General features: G+C 41.7%; 4 protein-coding genes across 4 annotated transcripts; all 4 read right to left on the bottom strand.

Moving 5' to 3' along the window:
- Positions 1–747: 747 nt before the first annotated feature.
- Positions 748–2,562, bottom strand: FOMMEDRAFT_27450 (uncharacterized protein; the record flags this gene model as incomplete). Its single annotated transcript, XM_007265008.1, has 14 exons — positions 748–813; positions 890–1,088; positions 1,143–1,167; positions 1,232–1,289; positions 1,350–1,578; positions 1,628–1,643; positions 1,698–1,769; positions 1,819–1,870; positions 1,924–1,941; positions 1,991–2,113; positions 2,164–2,199; positions 2,261–2,303; positions 2,421–2,446; positions 2,497–2,562. The coding sequence occupies 14 exons, from the start codon at positions 2,560–2,562 to the stop codon at positions 748–750; spliced, it is 1,029 nt and encodes a 342-aa protein (XP_007265070.1).
- Positions 2,563–3,423: 861 nt separating this feature from the next.
- On the bottom strand, positions 3,424–5,230 carry FOMMEDRAFT_145799 (uncharacterized protein; the record flags this gene model as incomplete). Its single annotated transcript, XM_007265007.1, has 12 exons — positions 3,424–3,805; positions 3,865–3,908; positions 3,962–3,970; positions 4,031–4,089; positions 4,153–4,297; positions 4,407–4,454; positions 4,509–4,606; positions 4,658–4,719; positions 4,835–4,952; positions 5,008–5,049; positions 5,105–5,139; positions 5,208–5,230. The coding sequence occupies 12 exons, from the start codon at positions 5,228–5,230 to the stop codon at positions 3,424–3,426; spliced, it is 1,065 nt and encodes a 354-aa protein (XP_007265069.1).
- A 2,059-nt stretch (positions 5,231–7,289) lies between these two features.
- On the bottom strand, positions 7,290–8,998 carry FOMMEDRAFT_105526 (uncharacterized protein; the record flags this gene model as incomplete). The annotated part of the gene is made up of 11 exons (XM_007265006.1): positions 7,290–7,603; positions 7,669–7,712; positions 7,772–7,780; positions 7,835–7,893; positions 7,952–8,097; positions 8,214–8,260; positions 8,315–8,412; positions 8,465–8,526; positions 8,641–8,764; positions 8,818–8,859; positions 8,923–8,998. 11 exons carry the CDS (start codon positions 8,996–8,998, stop codon positions 7,315–7,317), a joined length of 996 nt encoding a protein of 331 aa, XP_007265068.1. The 3' UTR covers positions 7,290–7,314.
- A 1,248-nt stretch (positions 8,999–10,246) lies between these two features.
- Positions 10,247–11,982, bottom strand: FOMMEDRAFT_154517 (uncharacterized protein; the record flags this gene model as incomplete). The annotated part of the gene is made up of 12 exons (XM_007265005.1): positions 10,247–10,535; positions 10,596–10,639; positions 10,700–10,708; positions 10,762–10,820; positions 10,880–11,088; positions 11,146–11,192; positions 11,249–11,346; positions 11,402–11,501; positions 11,576–11,700; positions 11,756–11,797; positions 11,853–11,887; positions 11,948–11,982. 12 exons carry the CDS (start codon positions 11,980–11,982, stop codon positions 10,247–10,249), a joined length of 1,092 nt encoding a protein of 363 aa, XP_007265067.1.
- Positions 11,983–14,033: the final 2,051 nt, after the last annotated feature.

Below are 14,033 nucleotides of genomic sequence, written 5' to 3'. Positions count from 1 at the left end.
ATGAATAATACTCAGAAGAACCTTCCCTGAGTGTAGAGAGGTTGGGGGGAAATGCTCTATTTTAGCAAACTTAAATATGTATTATACTTATATGTGTATTCTGTATCCTAGTTAGAATTCAATATGTAAATTAACAATAAAGTTATATTCTTCATTTAGACTAGTTTATAGTAGTGTACAATCAGTTTTAGGGCCAGGAAAACTCATATACATGAAATATAGAGAAAACTCACATATTGTGTTGTATCTTACTCAATTTTTGCTCATTTTACTTTATTTTTTCTGGGATATGAAAGACACTTTAAAACTATATTTTTTACAACTTAGATCATGTAATTTGGTTAAGTATTAGTTGAGTTATGATAGATTTTGTATTTGAGTGTACTTAGTGTGACGAAAATCACGAATCGCGCGTGTGACAATATTTATGAAAATGACAGTAATCTTCGTCCGACGTGAAGTGCCGCGTCCCGGAAATGAATAGGAACCGGTTCGCAGAAACTGGAGTAGTGCTTTTGCCGAGATGTCAAAGGGACCGAGATTGTCGGCTAGGGAGAAATTGGAGCACCGGAATAACAGCCATATTCCCTCTCGTTATGAATGCGCGGTAAAAATCATTATTCATACAGAGCTACAGCAACATCTCTGGCCTAATGATGTCATTTGTTATTTATATTATTACATAAGCGCATACATCGAGGAATCGGGCATCTGTGAAACAGACAAACTGTCTGCTTGTAGTACAGATTATACATCCACCTTAGAGGTGCCCTTTTCTGCTACTTCCGGGGTAATATCAAGAATATCAGGTTTCTTTATCAGATGATTATGAATTTGTAGTCAGCCTTAGAAGCTATGTGTTATTGAAAAGAGAACAGATAGAACGCACCGAGTCCTTTCCAGTTGTATTCTCCCTACTAAACGTAGTATCAGTCTGTACCTGTATAGAAAGGACGTGTGCTCGTCCTTCTAAATCGTCCCTCGTCCCTCGTCCACGAACAATATTCCGGAGCTTAGATAAGGCAATTGATTGCAATTCTTCTGTCCTTTCGCTTTCGTCCTCCTGGAAGCTTCTCCTACTATTCAAGCTAGATAATTGTTACGTCATTATCTAGAGAATACACCGCACTGTTTGAGCTTACGTTGCGAGGAATGCATTCGTATACACTTTGCAACGCATTGTTTCTGAATCAATTGCTCGGTCGGAATTATAGTGACTTCAGAGACGTACATTTGCTAATGTTCACAAAACACGCAGTATAAATATACTTATGCGGGTAGGCAGATAACTTCAAAGGAAGCAAGTTTAGCAAAGAATTATGAAGACAGCCGACTAAGGATGTGCTTACAAATATGAGCGTAAGCGTTGCTACAATACTCGTCGAAAGCCCAGTGTTAACTGTAAGAATGGTTAATCTGTTGACCATTGTTTCCGTCTTTCTGAATCCGGTACGAGAGCGTTGAAGGTAGTAAATGAGTGAGCCAGCAATTGAGAAGTCAGATATCACGACAAGGCTTTCACTTGCTCGCCCAAGCCATTCCCGTGATTTCACATTTGAGAATGTGCTTCCTTCGATACTTCATAGACGAGTCAGGTATAAGTCTCCTATTTGTGCATAATATATACCTTTTGGCAAAATATGCTGGACAGCACAAATGATGAGTCCCAATACAAGCTAATTTTCCACTCGACTCACAGGTAATAAAGCTGAATGCAGCAAGAACTGTGATCATGAGATAGATTACCAGCCATTTGTTACCTTGGCTGACTTTAACGATTGTCAGTGGTACTGTCGATGTGTAACACTAACTACTTACGCTTCCACACCCGATTTACTAGGAAAATTTGGACAATCAAGCAGTTTATGCCCTATTAAATATTTTAGTATAAGCACATTATTGTAATGTACTGTTCTGACTTACGCTTATCAGAATCATTAACTGTAAAATGTATTTAATGCAGAACAAAGAAGACGTATTTACTACATACCTCAAGCGTTAACTCGACATGAGAAACGAAGGATATGTTTCCATATTGCTTTATGGTGTAAATATATCCTGCATGTGAGATCATGCCTTGATGAATAGTGTCGAGTCCCCAGACAACAAGTACCTATGCTAAACACTCAGGATATGGTATTCGTGATTCCTTGGAAAACAAACCAAGACTTTGGTACTCCAACTGTCACGAGGGAAGCGCTGAATAACTCGTATTAAGCAAACATACAAAGGACCAAGCCAACACGGATGCAGTACTCACCGTGAAGTAATAGAACAGCTGTAAAGAGGCAACACCCCATAATCTATTACAAGTCAGTACTAGCACTATTTCGACGACACTAATGCTCTTACGCCATTGCCAATCTACAGAAGGTTTTGTAAATGGTGAAATTTTGCGAGACGATAAACAGAGAACTCACAGAATACCAATGTATAGAGCACCGAGCTGAAATAAAGAATTAACACGAGTCATAATAATTCTTATAATGCACGTACTGTATCATCCAATGCAGGAATGACTAGGGCTCCCGTATCCGTTGCTGTTGAGTTGGCTTCGCTCATGATTGCGATTCGTCAATGTGCTCCCATACAAAAATTTACCAGCCAGCTATATATCTACGTGTGATATAAATAGGTAAATATGCTCGGTGTCGCATGTGATCAATCGAATGATGTCTCCGAGCTTTTGCGCGGCGACATAACATAGTTCATGTATCAAGTCACAAGTGATTCGTTGATATAGAAGGCCAGAAGCCCGATTCAGAAGCTTTATACTCACGCGGTGAGAATCAATGCACAGGATTTCAAACTGCCGAGCACTTCCGAGGAGAGTGCTATGGTAAACTAACTTACGTGCAAGCATTCAGCATGTCAAGTGGCTAAACTTGATAGTCAGAACAAGAAAAACAACATTATACAGTAGACTTACAGAAGGTTTCATTAACTAGAAGAGCCTGAAGGGAATGGGCCGCCCGCGAATACAGACTTTGCTTCTACAATACCACTGAGTGAGCGCATTGTTGCGAACAATGATCGGTAACTCAACAAAAGCAAGGAATGTGGGAGAAGTCAAGCTTTGTCAAAAGCGGGAAGCCGAATGCTCGTCATCCTCCTTATGCAGAAACTTGTCTGTGAATTTTATTCTGATTCGGGAAAGCATACTTGTTTCTAGAAGTCGAACTTGCTAAATCCGGTTGCTAGGTCGATATTCGCGTGAGTGCGTGTCCAGATAAGTATGGCTTAAGCGCATAGAGGATAATTACCTAGCTAGACTGTGCATCTGGGCAGAAACGTTAAATAAATTATAATCGTAGGAGATCAGTACATAAAATAGTTTGGCCACTTTAGCACTCAGGAAGTTTATAGATCTACTGTAACAAGAATTACAAGATGCCCCGAAAAAAACAAAAAAACAAAAAAAATTCAAGCGTCGGATTGTCTCTCAGAGTCAGACGAATCATGTGGTTCGATATTCGTCTGCTTGCCTTTGGACTCGGAGAAATCATGCCTTGGGGCCTCATTCACCTGAGTCGTCTCCGAATGCGCCTTTTCTGAATTGACATCGGCATGTGTATGGGTAGACGTTGTCTCAAATGCACTTTCGTATGACATAGCTGCAGGCACCCCGTCTCCAAAGTCGCTTAAAATTAAGGAGTCAACCATCGTGTTGGCTCGAATAGCCGACAGTGTTTGCACATGCTGGTCTTGTGCACCCGTATCATGAATGCCGTCGCCTCCAATAACGTCCTTCCCTTGCCATTCACGCAGTTGAAGGAGAAATCGTGCTATCAACGTGCACGACAACCTAATCCCAGAACAGAATAAGCTGCATAGTTTCCAGAGGCCGTATTGCAGAAGACTTACGGGAGGGTGTATGCGTTCGGAAGGCGTTGGAAGAATGTCCCTGACTAAAAAAAAGTGAAGTCAGCTTCCAATCAGAGTTGAAGTCACACAGACATACAGGTGCGCGCTATGAATAAAATGTTGTAAGCTTATGTTTGCATATTTGGCAAGTGTTATAAGGACTCACGAAGTTCAAGACAGCAGCTGCAGTCGTGAATATTGACACAACGCAAAAATACATCAAACCTTTAAAAAAAGATTGTGGCCTTCAGATGCGGTAGATTAGTCAATCATCCTAACAGTGCTAACCTTGCTTGAACACGACTGTCATAAAACCATTCTTGTCGAATTTCCACGTTCCACCAATATGAAATTCAGATAGGCTTCGTACGATAAGAAGTATCGCTGCTGAGAATTCGAAGACACACATGAGAATGGATAGTAAGGTTGCCGCTAGATATGAAATCAACATTTGACGAAAGGATCAAATTTTATTTGTATCACAAACCCCTATCATGTTTTCGTCAATGATGATGCTATAGAAATACAAGTGTATACACTCACGTCTGACTGCTCGATGAGCCGAGACATCTGAGACCAGGGAGATGCATCTTAGCAAAATGTTCATGAGCGGCAATCTTTAGTACGTAGTGTAGAAAACTTACGACATCGAGTATGAAACATGTTATCCCGAGAGAACCCAGGAGTGCAAGGATATATTTATTACATCCATAAACTGCGTATGTTCTGCCAGTCAGAGCCGCTATAGACATAAATCTCAGTAACGGACGAGCGATCGTGGTATTGCAAATACCTATGACTGCGGCCCTTCCGAGAACGCTAATCACCCCATCGAACTTGTACCAAGCATCACAGCTAATTTTCCGTTAGACCAAAAGCAGAAGGCTCTCCTTGGAAGATTCACTGTCATTGAGAGCGTGAATAAGATACTTAATCGCAGAGACATGACGGATATAAGTCCCTGCTCACCCTTTTCCCAAGCTTGCCCGTCTGAGCAAGTACAAATATCACGTTCGCCACCAGGGCATATCGACAGAAAACGTAGAGCAGAGTCGAGAAGCGAAACTTCTTGCCCCAGACATACTTGACTGGTTGAGAAGCTTCAGTCTTCTCATAAGCACCGCCCAAAGAATGATAACATACCTTCAGCGGGAAACGTCAACGCATAGTCGTAGTAGAGGAATGCTAAATTTTCCTGCTAAGAAAGCGTAGAGTGACTGGGGAGGAGCTAACGACGTACCGATGCTTGAATACTGGATGCGGAACTGCAGGAAGCTGTATGGGGAATTGCAACGGTGATTATTATATCACATTTTACCATATTTTATGATAATGTGACGAACTGCGCAGCAATTTTGGAAGCCATGGCAGAGACAGTAGATGCGAGCTGAAGCCAAGCGCATAACCCCTTCTCTTATAAATGGGGCTACGTGAGCATGTTGGCCGATATGATGAACTTTAGGCAAGTAAGTTCAGTGACCGCAACAACACAGACACTTGACTCATTAGGTTTTATTGCTGCCTGAGATGCGAGTCGTTGTATTGACCTATTAGTAGTAGTGAGGGTAAGGTTTCATGATCTCCGAAGACCGAACCCAAGTATGTTTCCTAGTTAGCAGATGAAGCTCCGAACACAAGAATAAGAATCGATATGAAGAACATTTTGGTCACTGAAACTCCGAAGAAGTGTAGATCAATTATTCATAAGGGATATGGATAGCCCAAGTCTCGCACGAGGCTGCCCGCGATACCGTGAAATCAGGTTTTTAAGAATAGCTGGTTCCCTCAGTAATAGGGTTTCGGTGGTTCGGAACAGTCAGAACTATTCGAAAACAGGCAGCCGATGGTTGACAAATGTTCATCGAGGCACCCGTAGCCAAGATGTACCCTTTCCTAAGTTAGTCGAAGTCACATACATCATCGGGTCACAGATGTGTATGATTTCTTTTGTGCTATACGATGAACTTAATGCGCTACAGAGGATCCACGTCATGGCAGAGTGTTCAGTAGGGCTGTCCAGGTGCAAAGCGCTAACGTCGATATAGAAACAACTCGGCTTAGAAAAGGGAAGCAGATATCTGTTTGAACAGTGACAACCAGCGCCACTTTACCCCATCGAAAGATCCAGGATGGCGGTGGCACGCATTCTTGGCATGAGATCACGGTAAGTGCCTACAAAAATCCGCTTGATTGTACAGTGAAACCTCTCATTAAGCATTGCCCTTGGTGGACATAAAAAGTAATGCTTGTTAAGAGGTTATGCTTGTTAACAAGTAAAATTCTAGTGTCTACAAGAGTAATGGTAGACCTAAAATGTCATGCTTAATGAGAGGTTATGCTTAACAAGAGTAATGCTTAATGAGAGGTTTCACTGTATTCAATAAATATATCGGCATTTGCCGAATGTCTGTCTGCTTTGACACGGAGAAACGAGTCCGCAATTGCATATCTTCCACAGTTACGGAAAGCTTCTGCGAACTGCTTGCAGGGTCATGGGATTTACATGTATATTTAGACTAGGAGAATCATTCTCCCATCCGGTCGTAAGGATCAAACGTTCTACGGGTACCGGATACATTTTGGTCGACCATCTGCTTCCATTCATCATGATGTACACGAGACACGGAGATGGCGAGATTCATCATCTACCATGGTACCATTTGCACTGCAACCTTCGAAATAGGGGCCCGTCTCTTCGTGATGTAAGAAATTGCGCGGTGGAGCGCTCCATCAATCGCACATTGACCTGATGAACTCTGATCCTCATCCTGTGCTCTCTTTCACAGGTAGTATCATGTATCGGTGACGAGTGGCGGTGCCCTTCAGATGCTCAGAGCAAGCATGATTAGGCAACCCTCATGCTATTTTTATTTGTCTATTTATGTGCGAATCCAGCATTCACAATAGCATAAGCTAAGCTAGCTCCTATTGGAGATTCTTGATTTGCATCCCGATGTGTTCCTATGTTTGACGTATTGTATCATATCGGTTGTAACTTTCCATACCATCTACAGTATTGTCTAATGATTATCTCTCGTTAGAGACGCTAGTAACTAACAGCGTGGTGAATTTTGATTTCTTGTCACGAGGACAGTTTTGAACAAAATATTATTATGCAATTTTTTTAACTCATGAGAAATATAGTCCTCAATTATTTTCTAGAGTTACTTTATTCAAACCTTGGCACCATGATAATTCACAGGTTATTGGATCCGTTCTCGTCCAATTAGAATTTGCAGAGTGTAAACCGGCTCGATGGACAAGAATAACTGTGGTTCTTGATCCCATATCATGAGTGCTATGCACTCGAAGCAGACGCTGTTGTAAACTTTCAGATGCTTTGAATGTGTTTTATGTACACAGCATACTAATATATAAACGCCGTACAACCGTACTCTATTCTGGCAATCCTACATCCTGTCTATGTGAACATCAAGACCCTATGTGCACCTATCGTTCTTCCATCTCCATCGCACCATCTCCCATATACGCTTGGGAAGCATCCGACTCCCATTCACCATTGCTATGTAACGCTGCCATAGCTTCCCCATCACCGAAGTCATCTATCACCGCAGCATCAAAAGCTTCAACCGCTCTGAATGCTGATATCGTTTGCAGTTGTGTCGTTTGCGTGCCGTTCATCACAGTCCCATCATTGCAATTTGCAGAATGGAAAGAACCTTTCTCTTGCCATTCACGAAGTTGAAGAAGGAAACGAGCCGTCAAGAGACATGATAAGCTAGAGAAGAGGATTTCCCCCTTTCAGCACAGTGAAAGATTGTAAGCGTGGGAAGGGATACGTACGGTAGGCTATGAGCGTTGAAGAGTCGCTGAAAAATGGACCCGGCCTAGGTGACAGGGTGCACCTCTGTCAAGCATAGTCCTCAATGACCTCACAATCACTTACAGGAGCACGCTGGTTGGTTTGTCAGCCCAGTTTATCGCATGACACAAGGATGAGATAACTCACGTATTGCAGAAAGGCGGCAACGATGGAGATGACAGTCGAGAAGATGATATACATCACACCTAACACGGAAATCGGTTACCCAGTAATTTGATGTGCAGATACCAGATGGCAACTCACCTTGCTGAACGCAGACAATAGCCACGCTCCCTGACTCGAACCTCCATGACTTTCCCACTCGGAATTCCAAAATACTCCGGAATGTAGTTAGGATGGCTGCTACAAACTCGAATATACGCATTAAGATAGACAATGCAAGTGAAACTGAACCGAAGGTCATTAGAAATGGAGATTCAAGACCCGAAAAGAGTATTCCTACCTCTGACATGAATAATAATTGCTGAGTTACCTTGTGGACAAACTGTATTAGAGGGACACTCACGAGTAGTTGTCAACGGATCCAGAACATCTGAGCCCTGGGACATGAGCCTATAAACAGTTACATCAGGCTTTCTTCATTATGCAGCACGCATGATAGTATACAATATCGAGAGCCATACACGCCAGTGCTATAGGGCCGAGTAGGAGGAGAATGATGTGATTACATCCAAACACAGCGTACGCTCGGGCAGTCAAAGCGGCTACATTGAGAAGTCAACAAACGAGTTCTCTAAGCATTAGGCAGTAGCTTACCAACGACTGCAGCTCTCCCAAGGACACTAAGAGCGCCAATAAACTGGTAAATCGAATCGCAGCTATTCAAAATAATTTTCAGAACTGCGTTTATTAATAAGCTGTATCAAACGTGCTACAATGTGAGGTTAACGTCAGGACACATCCACAATGTAGTATTCAATCTGCTACATACCCTTGTCTTGGAAGAAAACTTTCCAGTAACTGCGAATACGTAAAGAACATTTGCAGGTAGGGCGTATCGGCAGAACACATAAAGAATAGTCGAGAAGCGAAATTTTCTTCCCCACATGTACTTTACTAGTATTAATCTCAGACAGGACGTTGGATGTGCTCAAGCGATACAGACTCACCTTCAGACCGGAAGGTCAATACATAGTCATAGTAAAGTAGGGCTGTCATGATTTATAACATTAAATGGAGTGATGGTCAAACGTGTGTATAATAAATGAACTCACCTATACTCGAGTACTGTATTCTGAACTGTAAGAAGCTAGTATTCTCTGTCAGCGTATCTATGTCGAGTGAAAGCATTGAAATGGACAGCCTACTGTGCAGCAACCTTGGAAGCAGCCGAGGAAGTCATTGTATGAGGAAGAGGATGGCAAGGCCGTTGCTCTTCCGAAGTACTCTGCAGTTAAATATTGTGACATGTTGCTGGATCTATAATCGTCGTAGCCTGGAGTATCACTGCAACACTGTCTTCTAGCGTTCGCGTAATGAATCATGATACGGAACATGCTCAGATCGACTGATTGAGAGATGCGAAAACTACAAATAGGCGCGCCGGCGTATACGCGCATGGGCATAGCGGAGAAAACCGAGTGCAGCACAAGGGTAGATAATAAATGAGGCAACCTCATCAAAGTGAGACTTAAAAGTTACGGGTCCAAGTTCTCCAGCGTGCACGTGATCCGCATACAGCCATTCGCTTCCTACTCAGAAAATCCCTCCAGCAGCCTCCAGCTCGAGTACTAGTGTTAGGATTTCCCAGTCGAACACTTACATTCGCAAGACAGACTTTCTTGTCAAGTCACTGAAGCCATCCACGTTCTACACCTCGACAACATAAAATACCAATCTTTCGCGCACCCGACACGCTTGTGCAAACTCCGCATAACTCTCGTAAGGCGCGCTGTCCGCGCATGGCCGAGTGTTCGGTCTCAAGTGCTATCCTAATAACCTGAACTGGTACAGATATCTGCTCCTATCGACTTCGGATCTTTCTTTCCTTGCGTAAAACTGTGCCTTTCAGTGTTCCTACTAGTATCCGTTCTGGTCAAACCAGACGACGCACAAGCTGATCGGCTCCTAACTTTTTTCTTCTGAAGTCTGTTCGGATTCAGTGTTGAAATGTAGCTATAAGTACCTTGGACGCCTGCCGTAACTCGCCATCTTTCAAGATTTTTGCGTTCGCCCCAGCAAAATAAACAGAAACTCGGATGGTCGATTGTTCGAACAGTGCTGATCTAAGCGTCCAACCTATAAAGGTGAATACACTCTGTGTTTCAACGTACTTCTAACACTTGGGCGGGATCTCTCACACAACCTGTGAAACTCCCGGTTTAATAGTATTTGCAGTTTCCAGACACCCCTGCAGGCTTACTGCATAGCCTGAGTCTCACTCTGCTTAATGGATACTCGGCATGAATGGTCCAGTCCAAAATCAGACAGATTGAAGTTCACATTGGATACATTGCATATTATTACATTCGTGCTATACAAATTTACTCTATCCCACTATCCTACATCACCATCTACATATCAAGAAGCCACCCGCGATTATCGTTCTTCCATTTCTATCACTCCATCTCCCCTATACGTGCAGAGACCGTCAGATTCCCATCCACCAGTACTATGTGACATTGTCATAGATTCCCCATCACCAAAGTCGTCTATCACTGCAGCATCAAAGACTACAACCGCTCTGAATGCTGATAGAGTTTGCGCATGCTGTGTTTGCGCCCCGTCCATTGCAATCCCATCATTGCAATTCGTAGACTGAAAAGAGCCTCTCTCTTGCCATTCACGAAGTTGGAGAAGGAAGCGAGCTGTCAGAAGACATGAAAAGCTGTAGTAAGTTTCGCCTTTCAGCACAGTAAATGATAGCGAGAATGGAAAGAAGACGTACGGTAAGCTAAGAGCATTGAAGAGCCTCTGAAAGATGGAACCCGTCTACATAAAAATATGCGCGTCTGTCAGACGTAACCTAGAATTATCCCAGAGATGACTTACAGGAGCACGCTGGTAATCTTATCAGTACTGATAATCGTTTGTACAAGTAATTGGTAACTCACATATTGCAAAATGGCAGCAATGATGGAAAGGACAGTTGTGAAGATGATATAAATCATCCCTAGCACATAAAATGGCTAAGCAGTAGTCTTATACACGGACAAGTAAATGGAGACTCACCTTGCCGGAAACAGACAATAATCAAACTTCCTGGTTCGATCTTCCACGATCTTCCTATTCGGAAATCCAGAAGACTCCGGACCATTGTTAAGACAGCTGCTATGAACTCGAACACGCGCATCAATATGGCCAATGCGAGTGAAACTAGACAAAATGATATAAGGAATACAGACTTGAGACCTGCACAAAAAAAGTATCTGTCCCCACCTCTGATATGAAAATAAATTGAGTCTTAGTACAAGGGATGAGAATGAAGATACACTTACGAGAAGTTATCAGAAGATCCAGAACATCTAAGTCCTGGAACATGAGTCTATAAACAATATCATCAGCCTTCAACCACTTAAAATGACGCATATAAGAACATACAATATCGAGAGCCATACATGCTAATGCCATAGGACCGAGTAGGAGGAGAATAATGCGATTGCATCCAAACACGGCGTATGTTCGGGCTGTCAACGCTGCTACACAAGAACAAGTCAAAAAAATCTCTTCAAAAGTATTAGAAATCATTGTTACCAACGACCGCGAGTCTCCCGAAGACGCTAAGAGCCCCAATGAACTGGTAAATCGAGTCGCAGCTGTTCGAAATAATTCTCAGAAGTAAGCCATTGATAAGCTATGCCTAGCGTACTTTGAGATAGATAACTGTCAGCACACATCTTACATCAGATTACTTTAGCTTCTACATACCCTTGTCCTGGAAGGAAACTTTCCAGTGACTGCAAATACGTAGAGGACATTCGCAACCAGGGCGTATCGGCAGAACACATACAGCAAAGTCGAGAAGCGAAACTTTCGCCCCCACATATACTTTACTATTATCAATCTCAGATAGGACATTCGGTAATGCTCAAAACGAGGCAGACTCACCTTCAGATTGGAAGGTCAATGTGTAATCGTAACAAAGCAGAGCTGTCGCAATCCTTAAATTTTATTGTATTATTTACAATCCACTACACAAACGCACCTATGCTCGAATATTGTATTCTGAACTGTAAGAAACTGGATTACAGTTGTCAATGCAACTACGTCGGGTGCAAGGGTTGAAAGTGGATGACTTACTGCGCTGCAACTTTGGAAGCAGTCGAGGAAGACATGTTACGCAGTTACGGGGTGGAGCAGGCCATACCTCATCCTCCCAACCGCTCAGTAATTAAATATGGCGACATGAGGCAGGATTAATAATCGTCGCAACTTGGCGTATCGATGCAAAACTGTCTTCTAGCGTTCCGTAACAATACAGAAAAGTCCAAAGAGATTGATTGGGAGATGCAAGCACGGTACATAGACGCCCCGATGTATGCGCGCATATGCATAGTGTGATTGGTCGAGTGCATTAAGGATTATTGGATGACTTCCCGTAAGAATTCTGCTAGAAAAAAGGCATCCTATTTTCATAAACTCTGTATATAAGCGAGATAGGATAGATTTAGACAAAATTTGCTTCCCGTAACACCAAGATTCATAGATGCTATAGCTAAGGGCAAATGTTCTGAGAGAACATGTTGATCATCAATTATACTAAATACAGATGTAACTCCGATGACAAAGTGACAGGCAATCAGGGATACTGTCATAAGCGTTGGCTATATTACCATATTTATTATTATGAATGTATTTCTCAAGTTTTGAGGTTTGTACAGGGGGGGTACCCCCCCCTGTACAGATTTTAAGTTTATTCATGGGGTGTTGTTGACCGAAATTATGGTACACTAGTCGGTTCCCTTCGGACCGATGATTTAGACACGGTTTTTAGTACAGGCATTGGTTGTTCCTTTAAACAGGGACGTTCCTTTGAACACCCCCCTCTAATTCATGCATAACTGAACCAATAAACTCAAAAAAATAGAGAAATGTAGATACATACATGTACTATATATATATGAATTCTGAAGGAAATTGATTCAGTAGAAAAGTGTATAGAAATTCAATACTGCTGAAATTGAATGAATTCCAAATATGAGACTACTGACAAATTTTTTACTACTACTTATGCTACAGTGTTCAACATAAAAATTATATTATTGTATTCCTCTACTTCAGAGCTACAATATGTATGTTTTATCATATTGAATGGACCAGTCCTTAAATTAATATTGTATAATTTGTTAAAAATGCTCAAAAAGTGTGACAAGAGAGTAAAATGATCGGCATTGATCTACATTGATCTGCACTGATCTACACTGACCTACAGTCCTAATGACACATTGGTTGAGAGTATTAGTCTGTAACATTTGCTAAATAAATAATTTTTTCTCTCTTTTTGTTCCTCATCTCTTAACAGTCCTATTCTATAGTCAGCACAGCTTTTTCTGGCCTCCCTTCTTAATGCTAGGCTCTAGAATGCTCTATACAAGAAGGAGAAAGGAAAAACAATAGAGAACTCATGAATATTTGATGATGGAATGTCAAAGATTATGACCTTAGATGAGACCAGGGAAAAGCTTAGGCAGAAGAAGGAATACAGGGAAAGGGAAGAGAAGAAGGTCCAGGCAAGAAAGGAGGAGGCTAAAACATCACGAAAAAGTCTTAAGTATTATACTTGCTTGTAATCTTGTATATTTTATAAATTTTATAAAATTTGTCCAATTACTTATAATCTTCCTGGGGGGTTAAGTAAGGAAAGTACAATGTTAAATAAGCAAGAAAAAATACTTTTAAAACTTGGCAATTTCTGATATAATTTTATAAATTGTCAAGTTATACAAGTGATTATAATATACTTCCTAAATTACAAGGTTAAGACATACTTATTAATTTGTGACAGTGTAATATCTGCTTATAATGCTTACAAGTCATTACAAGTGTTTGAATAGCTTGCTTTTGCTTACTATACAATTTTATATCAAATAATTAATTGAATATAATTATATTTAAATTATAGAATACAAAAATAGTAAATAATACGCCATTTCTACAGTCCCAACCCCTACACCACCAGCTGCCTCTGCCTCATTCTTCTGCGAGTGGGATTTGTGTTGGACAAGGATGACCGCATTCTCAGGCCGTTCGATGTAGTCTTCGTCACCACGTTTTGGTCGTGCTCGGTCCCTGCAAGTTGAACTGCGAGTGTGTGTGGAATGAGTTGAGCAGGTTGTGAGATTGAGGCTGCGCCTGTGAGACGAGCTTAGAGTGATTAGCAAGTGAC

This window comes from Fomitiporia mediterranea (genome assembly GCF_000271605.1).
Source record: "Fomitiporia mediterranea MF3/22 unplaced genomic scaffold FOMMEscaffold_4, whole genome shotgun sequence".
NCBI classification, from domain to species: Eukaryota; Fungi; Basidiomycota; class Agaricomycetes; order Hymenochaetales; family Hymenochaetaceae; genus Fomitiporia; species Fomitiporia mediterranea.
The sequence above is the reverse complement of the archived record's forward strand: the minus strand, read 5'-3'. Positions and strand labels throughout refer to the sequence as shown.